The sequence below is a fragment of the Acanthopagrus latus genome, chromosome 20 (assembly GCF_904848185.1).
Source record: "Acanthopagrus latus isolate v.2019 chromosome 20, fAcaLat1.1, whole genome shotgun sequence".
Classification (NCBI taxonomy): Eukaryota; Metazoa; Chordata; class Actinopteri; order Spariformes; family Sparidae; genus Acanthopagrus; species Acanthopagrus latus.
Window position 1 is genome coordinate 19,021,656 of NC_051058.1, and position 19,935 is coordinate 19,041,590.

Here is a 19,935-nt window from a genome sequence, read left to right on the forward strand (position 1 = left end):
GGAGCTCCAGAAACTCCTCCACGTCAGGATGTTGACCACGGAGCTCCTCCTTAACTTTGGGAAAGAGGTCGTGGTCTGAAGGTGCTGGATCAGGTGGCGAGTTCAAAAATCAGAAATACCACAAAATTTATTAACTTCAAACCTTCTGCACGATCACTCAAAGACATGAAGTACATGTGCATGGAACAGAAGCTCAATCATCTCTTGAATTAAAATAAAAAAACACAAATTAAGCAAATCCTCTTCATTGTTTTGTTTTCTGCATACTTTATTTTCTTATAAAGGTTTCTTTCTGAATATGATCAAATACAGCATGACAAAAAAAACTGTCTGAGAGCAGCGACGGAAAGTCTTTGGCAGAGAGCTGAAAGATACAAAAGAAATATACAACAGAGCTTATGTGAGCGATATTAAACATCTACTACTATAACTCCAATCACAAGATAAACTTTGCAGTAAAAATGGTCCGATAGACTTTTTTTTTTTTTAACTACATTAAAAGAAACATATTATTCTTGGCACTGAGTAACTTTCATCTACTGTCGGGACGTTTTTTTGGACACCTTCACCTACACGTGAGGTAAAGAGCGAGAGCCGGTTATGTAACAAAACTTCCTGAGTAGAAAACAATAACGAGCTCGGTGTCCGAGCTCTCAGCCCAGCCAGGAGTGACTTCTGAGGGATCTGATAAAACGACGGGAGTTCAGAGAGCGATTGTTTCACTCGGAGGATCCAAACAAACAGAGGCCTGCGTGCGTGAGTGTGCACATGTGTGACTCTCTGCTGCCTTTGTGTTCAGAAAAAAAACAACAAAAAAAAAAAAGGCACTTCCAGCTACGTTACTGTGCAAATGTCCGTCAGTCTTTGGTCACGGCTGTGTGCGACAGTGAGCGTGAGGATCTGCAGCGTCCAGGCGATAAACAAACCACCTCAGTGTCTCCGTGTGTCGCCCTTTGACCTCCAGCGATGCTCACGCCCGGCTCAGCATCGAGAAGCTCTCCGGCTGGCGGTGGTTGGAGCCGACCTCCGTCTTGTGTTCGGAGAAGCTCGACACGCCTCCCCCTCTGGACAGGACCATCAGGGTGTCGCCCGACATGCCCCCGAACTCGAAGGCGAACGTCCCGTAGAAGATCATGATGAGCATGCAGTAGACCCACTCAAAGATGGCGGAGGCGTGCTGCAGGGCGGAGCTCTCCTGGCAGAAGAAAACCCCACCTGGTGATCAGAGTTAAGGAGAACAATGGCGGCGCAGCGGGAGAGAGGCGACGAGGCACGAAGCACGAAATCTCTCGCAAATCCAAAACATCTGTACGAGTGTGTAAAAACCATTACTCTGAGGTTGTCAGCGGTGGAATGTGACTGAGTATTGATTTTTTGTTTTGCTTTAACATTTGTGAACAAGAACTCTGGTCTTTCTCTTTGCAGCTTCAGTTGTTTGTTGTGTTAATTTATTTAACAATCGATAACTTCACACTGTTGTATTTTAAAAGAAGTTTATGAGCTGCAGATTACGCAGACCTGAGGGTACGAATGCTGAGCCGTGGCGAACAAAGATGGATGTTTTTCTTCATTTCCCGATATCAGGCTGATACACGTGTGTCCCTGCACAAAATACATTAAGAGTTTATACATCATGGTGTTTTTGTAAACAGTTTAAACCAGCGAGTAGTCGTTGGTATTGAATAAATTAGAGATAATTATAATCAGATGATTCCATATGAATCCATAACGGACGCAGTTATTTGCTGTAGTGCTGTATATAAGTCGAAAAGTCCGAAGGGTGGAGGTTTGTTTTCAGTCCTGCTCGACTCTCACAGAGGGATGTTAAACTGTATTTTCTCCAGCGGGGGGCGATGTAGCTCAGTTCACACTGGAAAACACGAGTTTGGACGGCCAACAAAGTCACAGCCGAGATCAAACAAGCAAACAGAAACACGCCGGTGCTCCTCCAAACCTTTTATAATACCAGAGGTTTGATCATTTTAATGTTCAGAGAGTTATTCTGTCAGTACCTACAGTTTGAAGCTGAATTTTTAGAAATGTCTTCTTTATAAAGTCTTGAATTTAATGGAGCCTAAAACTCAAAAAACGAGAGAAAAGTGCCTTAAATATTTTGGGAGATTGTTTTCAGGGTTTGTACGGCTTTACAGATTTTAATTTTTTTTTTTTCAGGTATATATTCAAATTCAAGCACACACCTAAGATGGAAAACATAAAAGTAAAAATGATGCTTGCTCTAAACTCTGAACGAATCCTGATTAATAAAGGACGACACCCGCAGCTTCATGTTGGTAGGATACTGAGCACCAGGGCGATCAGAGCCAGCAGGGTCATCCCGACTCGGACGTGACCTATCCGGTACTCCTCCTGGGTTTTGGCCAGTCTGTAGGTCAGAGCCGACTGCAGACACACAAACAGCATGCTGGAGGGGAACGCCACGCCAGCGCCGACGTAGTGCAGCACTTTAGCAAAATCCACCTGGGACGAAAAAAATAAAAACACACAAGAAACGCTTAAAATGTTGCCGTCAGTCATCTGAGGCTCAGTTCATTTCATTTCTACCTTCTGCTTTTTTTTTCACATGTCGGTCTGTTGTTCTGTTTTAGTCCAGACTGAAATATCTCAACAACTATTGGACTGGACCGCCATCGGTCACAGGCCATTCGTGCTGACATTCATGGTCCCCAGAGGCTTGTGCCAATATAACATGCCAGAGTTTGAAGGTTCCTGATATTTGGAGACTCCCAGCACAGACTTTCCCACCAGCCTCAGCTAACACGCTAAAGTGAGATGAACATGGTGAAGATTATTCCTGCTAAACCTCATAACGTTAGCATTAAGTTTAAAACACCGCTTTGTTTCATAAAGCTCTCTCAATCAGATCAGTGAATCACAAATTCTGATGGCTTATTTATTCATCTTTATCATCTTTAACCAAGATATCTGAGCTGTGTCTGAGTATTGCTCTGGTCCACATGAGCTGAAAATAAAAGAACCCAGTGAGGTTACAGTGGCGCTGTGGATGATCACTGCAACAATATCATCTGACACAGACGTTCACAGGACAGGACGATCTGCTCCGGCACAGCATGAGATGAGGAGCGAGGATGAGGAGGGAAAAAAAAAAAACCTGTAATGACGCCAATTTACAGCAAAATGATCTCTATTTTCACCTCCGACGCCAAAGAGACGACGTGGTGTCGGTTTGAAAAAAGGTGCTGTGACATCTCCTCCAGGTTTAGCCTCGCAGACACGGGAAGTGTCCAAAATAAATATAATAATTAGCTCCAAGAAGACAATTAATCCTTCAAACTACCTGTGTGGTCAAACAACCAACAGCGCGTCTACTTGGCAAACTCATTCCTGATTTCCTAAAGCTCCGACTCAACATCAACACTTCCTCGTCTACATGTAAACAGCGGCGCTCGTGTCTGCGTGGATATTTATCGCTCGGCAGATGTGGCCATCGCCCCTCAGACGCGGCTGCCATGTTTACTCTGAGGTTCATTATGTAAGGCTGAGCACAGACAGGGAGGCAGGCCCTGCAGCCAATCAGATAAAAGAGCAGGACTACCCTTAAACACTGGTGGGTGAGCTGGATGATGGACCCCGCGAGGATGAACTGTTCGCTGTGCGCACCATAATGTAGCTAAGAGGGGCCCGGACATGTGGAAACAGAGCCGGAGGAATCTGAGACAGCTGCTTCACACACACACACTCCAACACTGACCTCTGACAGCAACACACACGCGCAGGAGTGTTAGCACTCAGATCCAAAACAGGTCTGATGGATGTAACGTTACACAGACACGTGTGTCCAGCGGTGGAGGAAGTTTTCAGCGGGTCTGGTTCGTTCTTTTCACCCTCGTGGCGCGAGGAACCTGCTTTCAGTGGGAGAAACTCTAAAGAGACACTGAACAATATCGGCTCATCGCTCAGCACAGCCGACAGATAGCAGACATATTATGTTCAGATTACATGTATATGACTTTCTTATCGGGTGGAGGAGGGGATGCTTGTGGTGGCTGGAAACAAAACACGGTCATTTCAGCGACCGTTTGGACATTTTGCAACCATCTTTCAAGAAGAGCGAAGTTAAAATCGTCAATACTTCCCTCTGAAGTGTAGTAGGACACAAGATAAACAGAACTGCACATGTCTACACACACGTCAGATTCAGATGCTGAGTTACGTTCCAGTTAAAATCGCTCAGTTAACTCGTGTTCAGCACCTGAGGCCATGAAAACTGCATGTACAGTCTGTGCCCCGGCGTACATGTGTGTACATGTCCCGCAGCTGTAAATCTGTTTCCAACAGTTATTTCAAACCAGCACGGTTACAGTTCAGCACAAAAGGTGACCCGATCACAGCGAAGCTTCTTTTCAGAGGAACCCCTCCTCAAACTGTGTTCTGACAGCAGGCGCGCGACACGCGGCCAAATCATCTTGTTCTTGGGATCGAACTACCGCAGAGAGGGCCGTCAGACAGAACAAACACAGGATCAAACCAGATTTGCTTGGACGCTCTACAAAGTGCTGCGAGGCTGCAGGGGGCGAACAGATCAGAGACGCAGCAGCCGAGCGTCATTCAACCAGCAGACCTGTGATCAGATCAGATTCTGTCTTAAAGACGACCTGGAGACAAAATCCACCTGATTTCTCTGATTTAACCCACAAAGATCAATAAACTGATGATTTTGACATTTAAAGGGCAACTCCACCAATACTTCGTGTGACTGCAGGTCTTTTGAGGAAGCTGCATGTAATCTGATAAATTGTCTCGAGTGATATCACTCACTGAGCTGCATTGTGGGTAATGCAGTCATCAGGTTATGAACATTAAGAAGAAAGCGTGGAATAAAGTAGGTGAGCGTCCAAGAGTCCCTAACAAGTCCAGCGGTGCTACAGGAGAGCAATGCTCGACCAAAAACCTGCTGCCTACATTACCCACAGTGCAACTGGGCCTGGCAGTGATTGACTTATTGTGTTCATGTCTATCTTGGTTAAAAAGAAGCGGGATGGTCGGATCACTTCACCGTCTCCTCCACACTGTTTATATGTGTCAGTTGCCATGACACTGACCCACAAACCGTGTAAAGTCTCATCTAAGCAGCATTAACACAATAACTGGATTTGATATTTTTCCATGTTAACATTTTTTTCTGGTCAGAAGAACCCTGCTGGTCGGGACTCGACTTCACCTGCAGGATCAAACATCCACCTCGGTTTCAAACAAAAGTCCCTGTGATCCGCGACACAATGCAGCGGCGAGATAACCATCTGTCTCTGTGGGTGAACACTGTTTGGAAATTATGTAAGAAATTATGCAACTTCTTTCTATTTAATCGGTCATTTGATTGTTTTTACATAATTGATCCTTGATTTATTTATTTAAGGTTTCTTATTGTGTCCTTCAGCTTTAAACAGGGCGTTCGATGTGAAGTAAGTTTGTTAAGTAACTCGTTTGAGTTTCATAATTCCCATTTTCTCCTTCTCTCTAACTCTGATTCCATCATCTCTGAACGACTGTACTGACACCAAACTGATTACAAAGAAAAGACACTTTTCTATTAAAAATAACTCACCGGGGGCCAGATATAGCTCCTAGTGTTCATTATGTACTAGACGACACATAAGTGAGACTCAGTAAACCAGCACAGTGCTCCTCTTTTAGAGCACGGCTTGGCCTCAGGTTTGTAAATCCAGTCGCCAGCAAATAATGTTAACACACCACAGATACGTCCAAGGTCGGCATTTGCACCAAATGTGGCCCATCAGGAGGAAGACGAAGCTGCCAAACGGTCCAACGCTATTTTTAGGCACATCTGGTTTTTTTTTCCCAATTTTCAATTTCTATTTGTCAGGGCAAATCGTCTTTCTCCATCTGAGATCGTGGCGACTAAATTAGGTATTTTAAGCCAAACAGTGAAGTTTCCCTAACCCTGAGCAAAGTGTTCTTAAACCTAAGCAGAACATATAAAGTTCAACCCTAACCCTAATGAACAAATTTGGACCTGACAGTAGGTGTGAAGTTAAGAGCTTTGTTAAGTTTTTACAGTTCATCCTGACGGGACACAAGAAGTCGATCCAATAGTTGAGAGATTTCACTAAAACCATGTCAACCTCATGGTGGCGCTAGAGAGACAGTAATGTATCAACAGTCCTTAGGATAAACTTTTACACTCAGAAAACTACAACTAAATTTCACTGCAGTCCGTCCTGTTGTTGTTGAGATATTTCAGTCCAGATCAAAGCAATGGATCACAGATTGATAGATGTCGCGACTGAGGTTAAAACAAGAGTAACCTGCACTGACGGCCTTCTTGTATTACAAATTATTGGTGAACCTGGGAACGTTAAGTGTATCAAACATTGTCATATCATCAGTATCAATCAAGACACAAACAATAAACCTGGTAAAGAGGTGACTTAAAGAATAAGTTGTTGTTCTCACTCCTGATTGATTAATCAGAGTAAAGTTCAACCTGATGACACATCTGTGCTGTCACTGTTGTTCTTGTGCCGTGTGTGTGTCAGCTGATCATCCTCCTTCTAAACCAAATACTATCAAGACAAAGTCCCGAGGCTCTCCAGTGATCAATGGCTCCGATTAGCGAGTGATTACCTGGAAGTTTCCCACCATGATGAGGCCGGCGGCGCAGATCCAGGCGGTGGAGAGTCCGGCCGTGTTGAGGACGCAGTTCTGGTGCTTCTCTATGACGTGAGCGTAGCGCAGCAGACCGATCAGCATCACTGGAGGAGAGAGGGCGACATGTCTCATCACACTGTGTCCACACCACAAACCGTATCTCAGCTTTATAGCTCAGTTCTTTTGTTACAGTTCTTTCTTTTCTACACAGAATTAAAACAACTCCATGGTGACTCTCTGCATCCAGAAACACGTCAGAGTCTGAAGTTTCTTTCAGAGAAACACACAACTCAGGTCTGTTTGAGGCGGCACTGGCATTAAAATGCATACAAACCAGCCCTGACCCACATTGATATAAACAAAATAGATATATATTTTCTTCAGGTGGTAATGAAAGTGAAATATGCTTTTACAACCTCTAAAGACCCCGATGAAATAAATCTAAAGGTGTACAGAGAGGCTTTGGTTTCAACGCGTTCAGTTAAGATAAACAAGGCTAAACAAACGTCGGGATATTTGAAAGGCAAACAAGTCGAGCTGCAGTTTCCACTCAAGTCTGTCCTGTGAAGAAAATAAGCAGTGAAGACTTCTAAGGATGCACAACGCTGGAATCTAACGCTGCCAACCAAAATGCAGCAAATGCAACACGTTCACTGGAGAGACCTTTACTCTCCTTTCAGCACGAGGAACGGCGAGCTGAAACGTTCAGCGACGACGCTGCAGATGTCAGTCGTCTGTTTATTAATCTGCTCTCATCAAAGCAGCCTCACACTGCTCGTCCTCTCCTCCATCTGACTCTCACGCCGTTCAACATCTGGCGCCCATCACGCCGCAAACTACACAGAGCGACTGTTTTCGCGCCCGTGTTGTCGGTCCAGCCGCGAAACGCAGTGGTCAGTTTTTTTGATGATCAGGCCGGACGCTGAGATAAGACTCCTTGGTTTTTTTTTTTTTATGTGCAAGTGATTCGCAGACTTTGTGATCTCGGCTCACACCACACCTCCGAGTTAAACAAACCGCCTCAGCGCAAAACACAAGCCGGGTATTGTTTATGAGAGCCCAATAAAATAACGGGAAAAGCTTTTGATGTTGGGGAGATTTCTTAAGACGTGCCAGCACAGTCACTTCAGATCAGAGCTGAAACTAATACACACCTCATTGGTCGATCAGCACATTGTTAATCAATAGTTTACAACAGTTTCAAACAAAGACGATGCGTCTACAGCCATGTAGCGGAAGTATGTTTGAGCTGAATGCTAATGCTAACATGGTAGCAGTGCTGTGTTTACGTGGACCCCTAATTAAACCTTTAAAAAAAAAAAATGTAAACACTATTTTCTGACTTTTTAGGTCAAATTCTCCTGAAAATAACTGTTAGCTGAAGCCCTGCTGTCATCTGAACCCCACATGACCTACTCCTTTACTATCTGACCTGACTCTTGGCCCTTCAGAGTAACCAGCAGGTCACCGTGGAGTTGACGACATCCTCGCCTGTCGACACCACTCAGCTCTTGTTCTCGCTGCTGTACGCCGTTCAGAAATGTGCACATTTTGACAGATTGCTGCAGAGCGTGGCCAAACGACACAAGCCTGTCAAATCACCTCCCAACAGTTATTAATGAGTCTTACTGACAGACGTAAAAAGCGCTTTTATACAAAAAGGAGATGCAACATTCCTTTAGAGTTACGGCTAAATGCTGAATCTCGTGTCGTGGTTGTGTGAAGTCGTGACGAGCGGCAGGACACTCGTTGGGTTTAAGATATACAGCAGACACAGAATAAACCCTGAGCTGCGACAGGTTAACAGGCTCGTTAAACCTCCCTTGAATTCCAACATTTTTTCTTCGGGAAGTCTGAAGAAGCAGGTGTGTCCCGGTGAGAGGTCAAATAAATTCACTCGGCGTTTGAAGAGAAGACAAAAAAAAAAAAAAAAAAAAAAAAACGCAGCCTCCGTCAGGTCAGGTTCAACCATTTACCGCAGCGTGATACGCAGAGTTGAGTGTGACGGAGACTCTGACATTAAATCGCTCTCTGACCTCAAGAATTACCAACAGAGGCAGAGACGAGGACTGAAGATTAACTCAGAGAGAGAAGCTGGAGCTCCACACACATCACTGCTCTCTGGTCATCTTATGTAAGCTGCCAGTCTGAAGGTCTGAAACAAGCAATGAGACTTTTGCGCCAAGCGTTAGATCGAGCCCAAAATCTTTGGGTTGTGGACAAGACAGGACATTTGAGGATTTCAACCTGGCCTTCAGAAACACTGATAAACTTTTTTTTTTTTTTTACCATTTTCAGACATTTTGTAAACAACTAATCGTCAGAAATGTGCCTGTTTATTTCTGCATCTAAACGATATATCATTTCCTTCCTCTCTTTGACGGTTGTCTCATGACCTGGGTGTGGACGTCCTGAAGTACTAACTATAAACACTCTTGAACGTATTGAACTAGTTCTTTTTGAGCATTTCGCGACTGTTAGCTGATATTTGGCTGCAAAATCTGGGGAGAAAATCAGGGCAGAGTTCACCAGGATGACTCAGTCAACCGTCCAAGAGAATCAGCCGCTCTCTTTTTTTGGAAATAAATATTCTATGAAAGTTAAAACATCTAGGTCGACCAACGCCTACTACGGTAAACACCTGGAGAGAAACTTCTCAGCTTCCTGACAAACTTCCATAAAGCAAACAGAGAAAGTAAATACATATAGACCACAACGCACACAGGGCAAGAGTCAAACACAAAAATAAATGGTTTACACAAGGTTTTTTTTTAGGGAGTAGTTGCCCTCGCGGTCAGAAGGTGAACACTCCTGAGGTTCAAAAATGCACCATTCATGGCATCCCGTACATTTTCCCCTCAGAGGCGGGACCTGGCAGTGGATTCTGGGTAAGAGAGACTTGGCTGGAGCCGCTACAGCTGAGAAAACAAGCCTGACAGTCGTGAGTGCACAGAGCCCTCGTTCAACCCGGAGCTGCATGTTGGCTAAATGTGTGTGTAGGCAGGTACGTTCTCCGTCTGAATGCTGCTGTGTTGATACTCACCCATGAAGGAGCCGGTGCTGCAGATCAGGCTGAAAAAGCAGCTTTCAGGCGGGAGAGTTCCACATTTACTGCAGAGGAAACACAGAGGAGAGGAGAGGAAGGGGTCGTTAGTGTCGGCCGGCCTCCAGGCTCAGTGGGCCAAAGTGCAAGTTCAGTCAGGTTCAGGTCACATCTGTGACCTCCGCCGGGGATCCAGAAATGGCAGCGCGGCCTTACATGTGTTCTTACTCTGTGGTATTAAAAGCACAGCAACATTTTTTCCCTGGAAAGCAGAGAAACAAGCGTCTATAAGTGGACAGTCGCGCTGGGAGTCCGAGGACAGACTGACAGCGAGACGTTTTTCTGTCAGTCAGAAGAGTCACGAGAGATTCAAACTCGAGACGGGAAATGAAGTCGCCTCCACTGCAACATAAACCCCTTGTTCATCAATTATTGTTTACATTTCTCGACTCAGTGTGGCGACATTTCAAAGGGCGCTGAAGGATCCACTGCACACAACAAAAGCTCTTCTTCCTGTCGAGGTGAGGAGGTCGACCTCCCCCCCTACAGCCGGGCAAGTGTGGACTCATCTGACAACAAACTCTGCAGAGCAGCTGCTCACCGACTGTCAGAGAGAACAACTGGAGAACAAACTCAACACGTTAATCTGATTTAATACGATCGTGCAAACTGTCTGGCATTTTAGTGGTAATGATCAAAAGAAGTGGGTTATGTAGTATGTAAGCTTAATCTATCAGTAGAGAGTCAAATTCAAGCACTTTTAAGTACTTTCAAGGTGCGTAAATCAAACATTTCCAGGAGACCCTGGAGGCCTTCATCACCACATCTGAATTGTTACTCTGAATGCATAATGTTCCACACAGGTGGTTGGATAATGTCCCTTAACCTGCAGCAGATGTTCTCAAACACACTCATCCAACCATCCAAGCTTGCAACTGCGATTTCACCAGACTCCCTTTGAAAATTGTGCATTTTTAAGAGTTTTTGTTGAGTGAGTCGAAATGTTATTAACTTTGCCACACAGCTATGATAAGATTTAAATCACTTGTACCTTCTTGCAAATTCGGCACTGAATTAAAATGTTAAATTGTTTCTTTTGCTGTTTGTCGCAGCGAACTGCACCAACCCTGCCTGTCTGAACACAATAATATCCCAGTTGTTCACAAATATTCCTCACAGGGGGTTGAATAAGCTCATTTTGTACTTTATTCTGATGAACAAGGGATTTTTATGTAAAAAGTGACCAGGGTGTTATTTCAGACATATTAAATCACCACTAGATTATTGTAAATAGGTGCATGCACAATATTTAACAGTCTTATATTTCACATTTTGTCCCTCGGTCTCTGGTGCCCAGGACAAAGTTTTTCACTGATCACAGGCTGCGCTGCCAAGTGAAACACAGTGTCCACCGGCATGCTTTTGTTTTTTCTCTCTTTGCTGTTTTGATTCAGTATTTCAACAAAGAGAATTTTTAAAAAAGAGGCTGAAATGACTCCAGACCGAGCAGAGCAAATAAAAACGACCGGGGGAAACCGCAGACCGCATTCGATCTCCGCGTTGTTCTTACACGATGTGATCTGTCGAGTTTCAGAGGGTTTGTAGGAACCGACACCGATGGCAGCGACTCAAAGTCAACACTGTGCCATTGTTTAGTTCACTGGAGATCACGTTCAGGAAGCAGACCGCCGCGATCGTTACATAACAGGTAAACACGCAGCAGCGGTTTGCAAAATGATTAAAAATGCTGTGCAGGGGTGAGATCACGGACCTGATGAGTGGGATGTTGTCCAGCGTGCAGCACAGGACGGGACCCCTCTGCAGTGGAAGAGGCTCCTCGCAGGACTCGTTATAAAGCCTGGAAACACACACATGAACGTGAACATACTGAAGGATAATATGACTTAGAAGTTGAAAAATCAAGCTGGAATCACTAAAAGTGGCTCAAAGTCTCAGTTTGACATTTCACATCAGCTGTGCATAATAAATCTAAAGTAAACGCTCGTACTCTGTGAATGTTTGACACATTTGGAGCATCGTGTGCGGAGATTTACGCACTCAGCGGTGGAAAATTAACCCAAGTTAAGTTAAATCTCTCTTAAATAATAAAGTTAGATGCTTCGCTGCGTGTGCTAATGTGAAGATGAAACTGTGATAAAGGTTTTCCATTTTAACCCGGATGGAAATATCACATTCCACACAAAGGAAGACATTTCTACATTACAGCAAACCTGATTGAACTCTGATCAGTATTTAAACCTAAAGCTCGTTTCTGTCATTTCTCATGAGTCAAAGTCAAGGATCAAATAAACTTTTTCTGGTGTTTTTTCATTTTTCCAAAACTTAATGGACGGTCACCGGCCAAAAACAAGCACTAATGTATTGTTACGACACAAAATGTTACGAGAATCCCAAATTCAAATAATCTGCTGACTTCCTGCACACACACTTTCCCTCTGTCAGCTCAGATTATAAAGAATAATATATCAGATCATCTCACATTAGACCGTAGAGCCCTGATTTAAACGAACTGGTGTACAAAGTTTAAATTTTGTGTTGCAGCCGTTTGTTGGGTGCGCTTTGGTGTATTTACTCTTCCTGTACCAGCTGAGAAGGTAACAGCAACACTCAGGTGGTTTAAATCACGTTTATGTTTCACATTCCACAGGAGTCAGTCGATATCAGACAGAAATCCAGCTGCAGCTCTGACACAACTTTAAATTCCGTCGCCTTCCACTTAATCCGATCTGTTTGCATTATCACACACACACACACACACACACACACACACACACTCTTTCTTAACACATTCCCGTCTTGTGTCAACATTTACAGCACTTTATTTTCTTAACGTCCACTCCCTATCTCCATCCCTCCGTTCCTCCTCCGTCTAAATGCCTCGTTATGTTTGAATTAAGGCTGACAGACCTGTCAGGAGGTGCAGGGCTGAGAAAATAAGCTCAAAGCAAGCTCGCTGTGAATGAGCTTTTCCCTGAAATCATACTACACAAACACAGCAGCCGAGGAGGTGTTTTCTCTCACACATTTCCCACAGTTCTCCCCCCTCCCACTTCTGAGTTATTCACAATCGGTGACTGAGTCTTTGGGAGTTTTGTGCACATTAACAGGAGCACAGCGAGTAACTCCGCACTGTTCTGGCCCTCGTTCCACTGTGAGACGCTGATTCTCAGAACCAGAAACTGAACTTTTCTGCAGCTAAAATCAATATAAAACGCTGACTTCCTGTTCCGAGTGTAGACGAGGGAGATGAGCTCTCAGAAGAACAGAAACAGGAAAATTTCGGACATTAGAAAATGAGTTTGCTGTGTTAAAAACCAGGGATGCAGAATAGAATCGGCACGTCGTCGGCATCCATCCATATATATTCACATCCTGAAATGAACATTTCTGCTGATGAAGCTTTTTGGATCATCATGATAAGAGCAGATATAATGATATGTTAAAGTACAGACATGATGTTCTGTTTGGTTACATGGTTGGTTGATAGATGTGTGTGTGTGTGTGTGTGTGTGTGTGTGTGTGTGTGTGTGTGTGTGTGTGTGTGTGTGTGTGTGTGTGTGTGTGTGTGTGTGTGTGTGTGCGTGCTGTACCAGTTGTGCACGGGGCAGACGTGCTGGTTGTACAGGGCCATCGCATATCTGTAAGATTAGAGAAGAAGAGAAGAATCTGTGGTGAGAGAACTGAAGAGTGAGCTGAACATGAAACACACAAGACATCATCTCCGCTCTGATACGATCAGCACGTGAAGTTACACTCATTCAACATGGCTGCTGGACGGGAAAATAAACAAGCTTCACAGTGACAGAAGCTCTGTTTTACTTAAAGAAAAGAAGCACTTGAAAGCACCGCCACAAGTTACAACGTATTTGGTGTCACGTGAATTAAAAACAGTGTTTCCATCACACATGTGATCAGGAGCTGCTGGCTGTATTTTAACCTGCACTGACGCTTTTAAATCTGTCAACTACACAACAGCCTAAACACACACACACACACACACACATACACACACATACACACAGCTGGCTGCAAGCCTGAGATCCTTCATTACACCCAAACACACCATGAATTAGATGTTAGCACTCTGGGAGCAGCAGACGTTCACGTTGTGTGCAACACTTTGGTCGAGACTGAAATATCTCTACTGCTGAATGAAGCGGCTCATGACTCCCAGAGGAACAATCCTCCTGACTTTGATGATGAACTCGTCTGGTGAAATATCTGAACAAAGACTTTTGAACAAAGGATTCTGGGGTTCCAAATCAATTTTGATGATGGGAGAAGTTTCCCGTCCTAACACGCAGTTAACGCTGTGAAAGAGTCTTCATTTAAAGTTTCCTCAAGTAGTTGTGTTGCCCAAACCAAACTAGACTGTGACTGACAACTGAATGTGTTTGTTTATCTAAAGGAAAATGTCAACTCAGTCTGAAAATATGAGGTCAGCAGTGAATTCTGGTGTCCTGGGTTAAAGTCCTGTGTTCGAACCAGTCATTCATCATCTCCCTGTGAACTCCGTCGTTTTTCATGTCACCTGATTTTCCGGCAGAAAGCGATGATGGCTGAATTCGATCCCTACATGATGGACTTTTCCTCCGTCCGTCATCAAAGACGGGTCATTTAGTTAGTGAATTTCACTCAGGTGCCAGACTGTTGTGGTGGCAGCTGTCTTGAACTTTTGATGAAGAAATGCCTCCGGAAAATGAAAAAACACACTTCAGAGCAGCAGGTGAACCACTGATTGTTTCTGTCGACGATATTATCAGCGCTGTCAATCATTTGGAGCAAAATCGGTGGTTGACCTGCTCTCTGAAGTGTGTTTTGGAGGCATTTCTTCATCAGAAATCAGACGACAAAGACACAGTACGTTGGGTTTTAGTGCGCTTCTTCATAGACTTCAACACGGTTGACACCGCAGTCTGGCACCCAAAGAGAAATTCAGTGACGTAACGACCCTCAGGATGAATAAAACCTTTGATAATCTTGACTTTACATCTTCATTTCAGTTTGTTCAGCGCTTCAGTTTAAATGTATGACTTTATTTTTTGAATGCTAACTAGCAGATTAGCATGCTAACACCAAAACCAGCACCAAAACGCAACATATGCTGGTCTCGCTGGGTATTTTTTGAATGCTAACTAGCAGATTAGCATGCTAACACCAAAACCAGCACCAAAACACAACATATGCTGGTCTCGCTGGTGACCCAGCGAGACCAGCATATGTTGCGTTTTGGTTGCTTCACGTCAACAAACTCTAATCTGAGACTTGAACACATCAAGAGAAAGACGTGACGAGGACACAAAGACGCACTGTGCCGCAGATAAGATACACAGAAATCAACACGAGAGGCCCGCTGACAAATGTTACTGCGCAAAAAGTGAACTCAGACACGTGACGGTCGTGTGAGTGTTTCCACTGATCTCTGAGCAGCAGGGGACGCTCCGGGCAGACAACAACTCCAGTGTTTTTGAGGGTATCAAAGCATTTTAAGTTTCTATTTTTACCTCCATTCTTTCCTGTGAAAACTCTGCAAACATCAGTGCATGCTCTAGTTCTGTCTCTGGGTCACGTTCGACAGAGAGCTCAAAGGCAGACAGGTGTCGACGTGTCGGAGAAAACAACAGGTCTGTTAAAACGAGGGGGGGGATTACAGACTCGTCTCTGACAGGCACAGCATTGGAGACCCGGTGTGAAACATTCTTTGCGACCACTTTGGTGTGAAAGAGCTTCTCACAAAAGGAGACTGTGGCAATCCGAGTCACACCGAGGAGAGAAAGGAAGAAGAGGAAGAGACAAAGAGACACTCGGTGAAGAAGAAGAAGTGAAGGTGAGGAGAGCAGACTGTATTCAGAACACGTCCGAACACATGACTGCAAGATTTGTGGTTTGTTGTTGTTGTTGTTGTTGGAGATTCCCCCGAAAACTAATGACCTGAAATCTAATAGTGAACCTCCAGGGGAAAGTTTTAGTCCACTATCTGATTCTTGATACAGAGCAACACAAAGATTTATTTGTTTATGTGATTTAATCATGGCTGTGCTGACCTTTATACATCCCTTGAGTGTGCGCATAGTGGAGTTTCACAAGACATACAGTACACGGGGAGGAGGAGGAACACTATTTTATTTATCGACCGGTCTGTAAAAAAAAAAAAAAGTTACATCCGATGCAGAAGCGGCCAAGATCAGAGGTGGATCCCACACATCATTTCAATCCAGTAGAAATACTGATTCATCTAATTCACTCAAGTAAAAGTAATAAAGTTCAGGCTCTTAAAACATTCCTACCGACTCATGTCATATTAACATAATTCAAAGACTATTAAACTTAAAGGTAGAATCAGCAGGATTTATCCCAGCTGTTCCCTGAACGCACCACAAAGACAGCTGATTGTTGAGTCTCATTCCCAGGACTTCAGATAGATACATTTTGCGTCAGGCTAGCAGTTTGCCTCCGTTTACAGTCTTTATGCTAAGCTAAGCTAACTGGCTGCTTGCTCTATCTACATATTCAGCACACAGGCATGACGGAGGTATCTATATTTCCCAAAACGCAATCTACTAATTACTTTAAGGATGTTTTCAAACACATCTTCTTTACTTTCGATGCTTGTTGCACTTCAGACTGTGACAGAAGCCGTCCGTGATTCCTCCACAGCGACACCACAGCACCTCTCACCTCCGGCTGCCGCTGAATGAAACCGACGTCTCTGATTCCTCTTTTCTGCCACAAAGGCAGCTGTGTTAGAGGACGAGCAGAGAGGAATGTCAAGGATGACACTTTTCCCCGACAACAATCGCAGAGCAAACAGCCAGTCGCCGCTCTCTCTTCCCAAATTAGGAAAAACTGTTTTACATTCATGAACTTTGCACAGTCAGTGGAGGTCGGCGTGATCGCTGCAGGGATAATAGACACCCTGCGTAACCAGACTGACGTACAGACGAGTGGACTCCTGAGTTACAACACGTCAAACAACCTAGTTTCTCTACAGCAAACAGATGATGTTTATTCGCCGCGAGGTACTTACACGACCCATATTCCAGTGATGGTGAAGACTGGCAGGCTGACGGGGAGGATCATCCACAGAGACATGACGGCCACCTGCAGAGGAAAACCCACAGAGACGTGAGGGACTCCGGTCAGGCCGTCAAAACAAGACCATTATCTTCCTGCACAACTTTTCCACCACATCAGCTTTTAATATAACAGTCTGGAGGGGAAACACACTGCTGGCTGTATTCCTGTGATCATTCAGTAGAAATGCTCAGTTCTATACTATATTGTATCTTATACAATCAACAGAGTCGTGTCACCATCATGATCAAAGTAACTAAAGGTCTCATCAGAGGCTCTCGGGCCTCAGGGTGAGATAATGAAGGAGTGCTGACAGGTCGGGTCATTTTCATCATCAAGTCATCCTCCTGATTATCCCGTCAGCTGTTTGAAACTGAAAAATGTTTAATTAGTTGGAGTTTTGGTAATAAAAGGAAGGAAAAACTAACAAAAAACATTTGACTGTAAGCCCGAGATGAAGTCCTTAAAGAGTTTGTTCAGTCCCAAGAAAAGGAAAAGATTTACAATCACATAAATCTCAGAAAAACATCCGGTCCTTAAAAAAACGAGGAGCATGAAATGCCTGTGAGAGTATTTTAGTTACACTCGCTTCAGATCAAACTGACCATTATTTCATTTAGACATCAAAAAATTATTATTTCTAGGACAGAAACGTTGCTGCCAACTGTTTTGAAACACTCTCTGCAAATCTTCTTCCTCTCCTCCAGTTTAACTTCACTATTCTTTAATCCAATCTTACCCACATTATCTGCTGCTTTCTACCTGTCCTACCATTAAATGCAAGTATTTCACATTAACTAACACTACTCCAGTAAAAACACAGTAAAGTGACTGAAATGCTGTCCGCTTGAACTTAGTCTGTACTTTTAAACAAGTCAACTTACCAGAACAGAAGAAAGAGGAAACACTATGGACATTTTCCTGAGCATCCTGTGTTTTCATATGTATTTTTATGTTAGTAAAACTAACTTTGACTTCCGATTAACAAATGCAACATAAAACCTGGTTGAAGATAAAGACACTCAGCCATCAAAATGAGTTTGAAGCTGTTTTTTTGAGGTAAAAAGTTACAGAATGTTCTTTTTAAACTACAAAAAGCCACAGAAGCTGCTCCTTTCTACCTGCCCTACCTTTACATGGAAGTATTTCGCATTTAATAACACAACTTCATGAAAAACTAATCAGAAGAAGAAAGAGGAAAGAATATGAACTTTTTCCTGGGCATCCTGTGTGTTTATTCATATTAAAACATGTATTTCTATGTTGATAAAAGTTATTTGAATAAAACTTGATTAAAGCAACAAGACACTGAGCCATCAGACTGAGTTTGAGAAGCTGTTATTTTGAGTTCAAAAGTTACATAATGCTGATTTTAAACTAACCACAATAACAAATGCAACATAAAAACCTGATGGAAACTGGTCAGATTAACTTTAGTGTCACTGTTTTATTCTCTCCTACAGTTTAACTCTAACTTTACCCACAGTATCCAAGCAAGTCACATTTTCTAACACCACTTCAGGAAAAACAAAAAATAAAGTGACTCAAATGGTCAAAAAACTCAAAACATACAAATAAGGAAGGAATGTGGACATTTTTCTGAGCATCCTGTGTTTTAATGTGTTTTCATATCAATAAAACTTAGTTTGAATTACAAAAACAAATGCAACATAAAACCTGTGTCACTCGTTTTCTCTCCTCCAGTTTAACTTCCTTTACTCGAACTTTACCCACATTATCTGCTTCTTTCTACCTGTCCTCCCTTTACATGCAAGTATCTCACATTTACTAACACTACTCCAGGAAAAACACAGTAAAGTGACTCAAATCTTGTCTCCTTGAACTTGGTCTGTAGTTTTAAACAAGTCAACTTAATCAGAACAGAAGGAAGAGGAAAGCATGTGGACATTTTCCTGAGCATCCTGTTTGTTTAAGTATTTCCATGTTATTAAAACTTGTTTTGAATTACAGAAACAAATGCAACATAAAACTTAAAGTTCTCTCCTCCTTCCTTTACTCTAACTTCACCTGCAGTATCTGCTCCTTTCTACCTGTCCTCCCTTTACATGGAAGTATCTCACATAAACCTGCTTCGTTAAAAACCAAAGTGAATGGACTGATCAGTTTTCTCTCACCTCTTGTTTCTCAGGGGGAACTTCCTCAGACTCAGCTCTTCATCTCAGCTCCTCCAGGCTCGGTGGAAGGTGTGCTGTGCTGCGAGCTGCTCGGTCTGAGCTGCTGTCTCTGCTCGCATCGTTCACAAACGTGTCAGACTGTGATGCAGGTTTATCTCCTCGGGATCAGGAGCAGGACGGAGACATCACATCTGTCCTCCATTCACCACACAGACAGACAGTCAGATGTGTCCTGAGTGAGTCTGCAGCCCGGTGTGTAGTGATGTGATCTGGAGGCAGCAGCTGGACTCAGTCTCCTCAAACTCCTCCCAGACTTCACGCTCATGTTGTTCCTGCTTTAAAAGAAAAACAAAAAAAACACACTTCTAACTATTTGAGACGCTCAAAGTTCATTTTCACGTCGAAACATGTCCAGGTTTTAAATGTCTACGTGCTCATGTGATGTTATAAACTGCCAGCAGAGTTGTACAAACTTCTCTCCAGCTCTGGGTTGTGATTAAAAATCCTCCGCAGGTGATTTTTTTTTTTTTTTTTGGTTTTGTTTTGTTTTGTTGTTGTGGTTGTTTTTCTCCATAAAGGAACGTTTTGGTCTCCGTCTATTTCCTGGAAACACGTTTCACAACCGCCTGGACACAAGGAGAGGATGACTCAGATATTAAATATCGTGTTTTTGTTCTTTATTCTCAAAACTGATCACAAGTTGTTTCCAAGAAAGCGGGTGTGATGCGTTCAAGTGCTCCCGGGAAGCGGCAGTGTCCCAGGTGGCAGCGGCGGACTGGGACCCGTGTAATGTCTGAAGGCAGGGCTGGATTAAACATTTATCTGACTTGTTTTAAACAGTTTGTGTCTCCTGTGTGTTAGCATTAACATACTAAAGTGGAGGAAATGTAGCCTACATAACTTAAAACTCTTAATTTTAAAAGAAAAGTTCACCCAAAAATGAAAATTCAGTTGATAAAATGTCAGGTGAAGAAAAAAAAAAAAAAAAACATAAAATATCTCCATACCATACAG

General features: G+C 43.4%; 1 protein-coding gene across 1 annotated transcript; it reads right to left on the reverse strand.

Moving 5' to 3' along the window:
- Positions 1-243: 243 nt before the first annotated feature.
- LOC119009820 (transmembrane protein 150A-like) lies at positions 244-19,663 on the reverse strand. The gene is made up of 9 exons (XM_037081453.1): positions 19,395-19,663; positions 18,922-19,256; positions 16,740-16,813; positions 13,303-13,350; positions 11,463-11,549; positions 9,692-9,759; positions 6,625-6,752; positions 2,301-2,478; positions 244-1,215 (listed from the first exon to the last, which is right to left on the reverse strand). Exons 3-9 carry the CDS (start codon positions 16,802-16,804, stop codon positions 971-973), a joined length of 819 nt encoding a protein of 272 aa, XP_036937348.1. The 5' UTR covers positions 16,805-16,813; positions 18,922-19,256; positions 19,395-19,663; the 3' UTR covers positions 244-970.
- Positions 19,664-19,935: the final 272 nt, after the last annotated feature.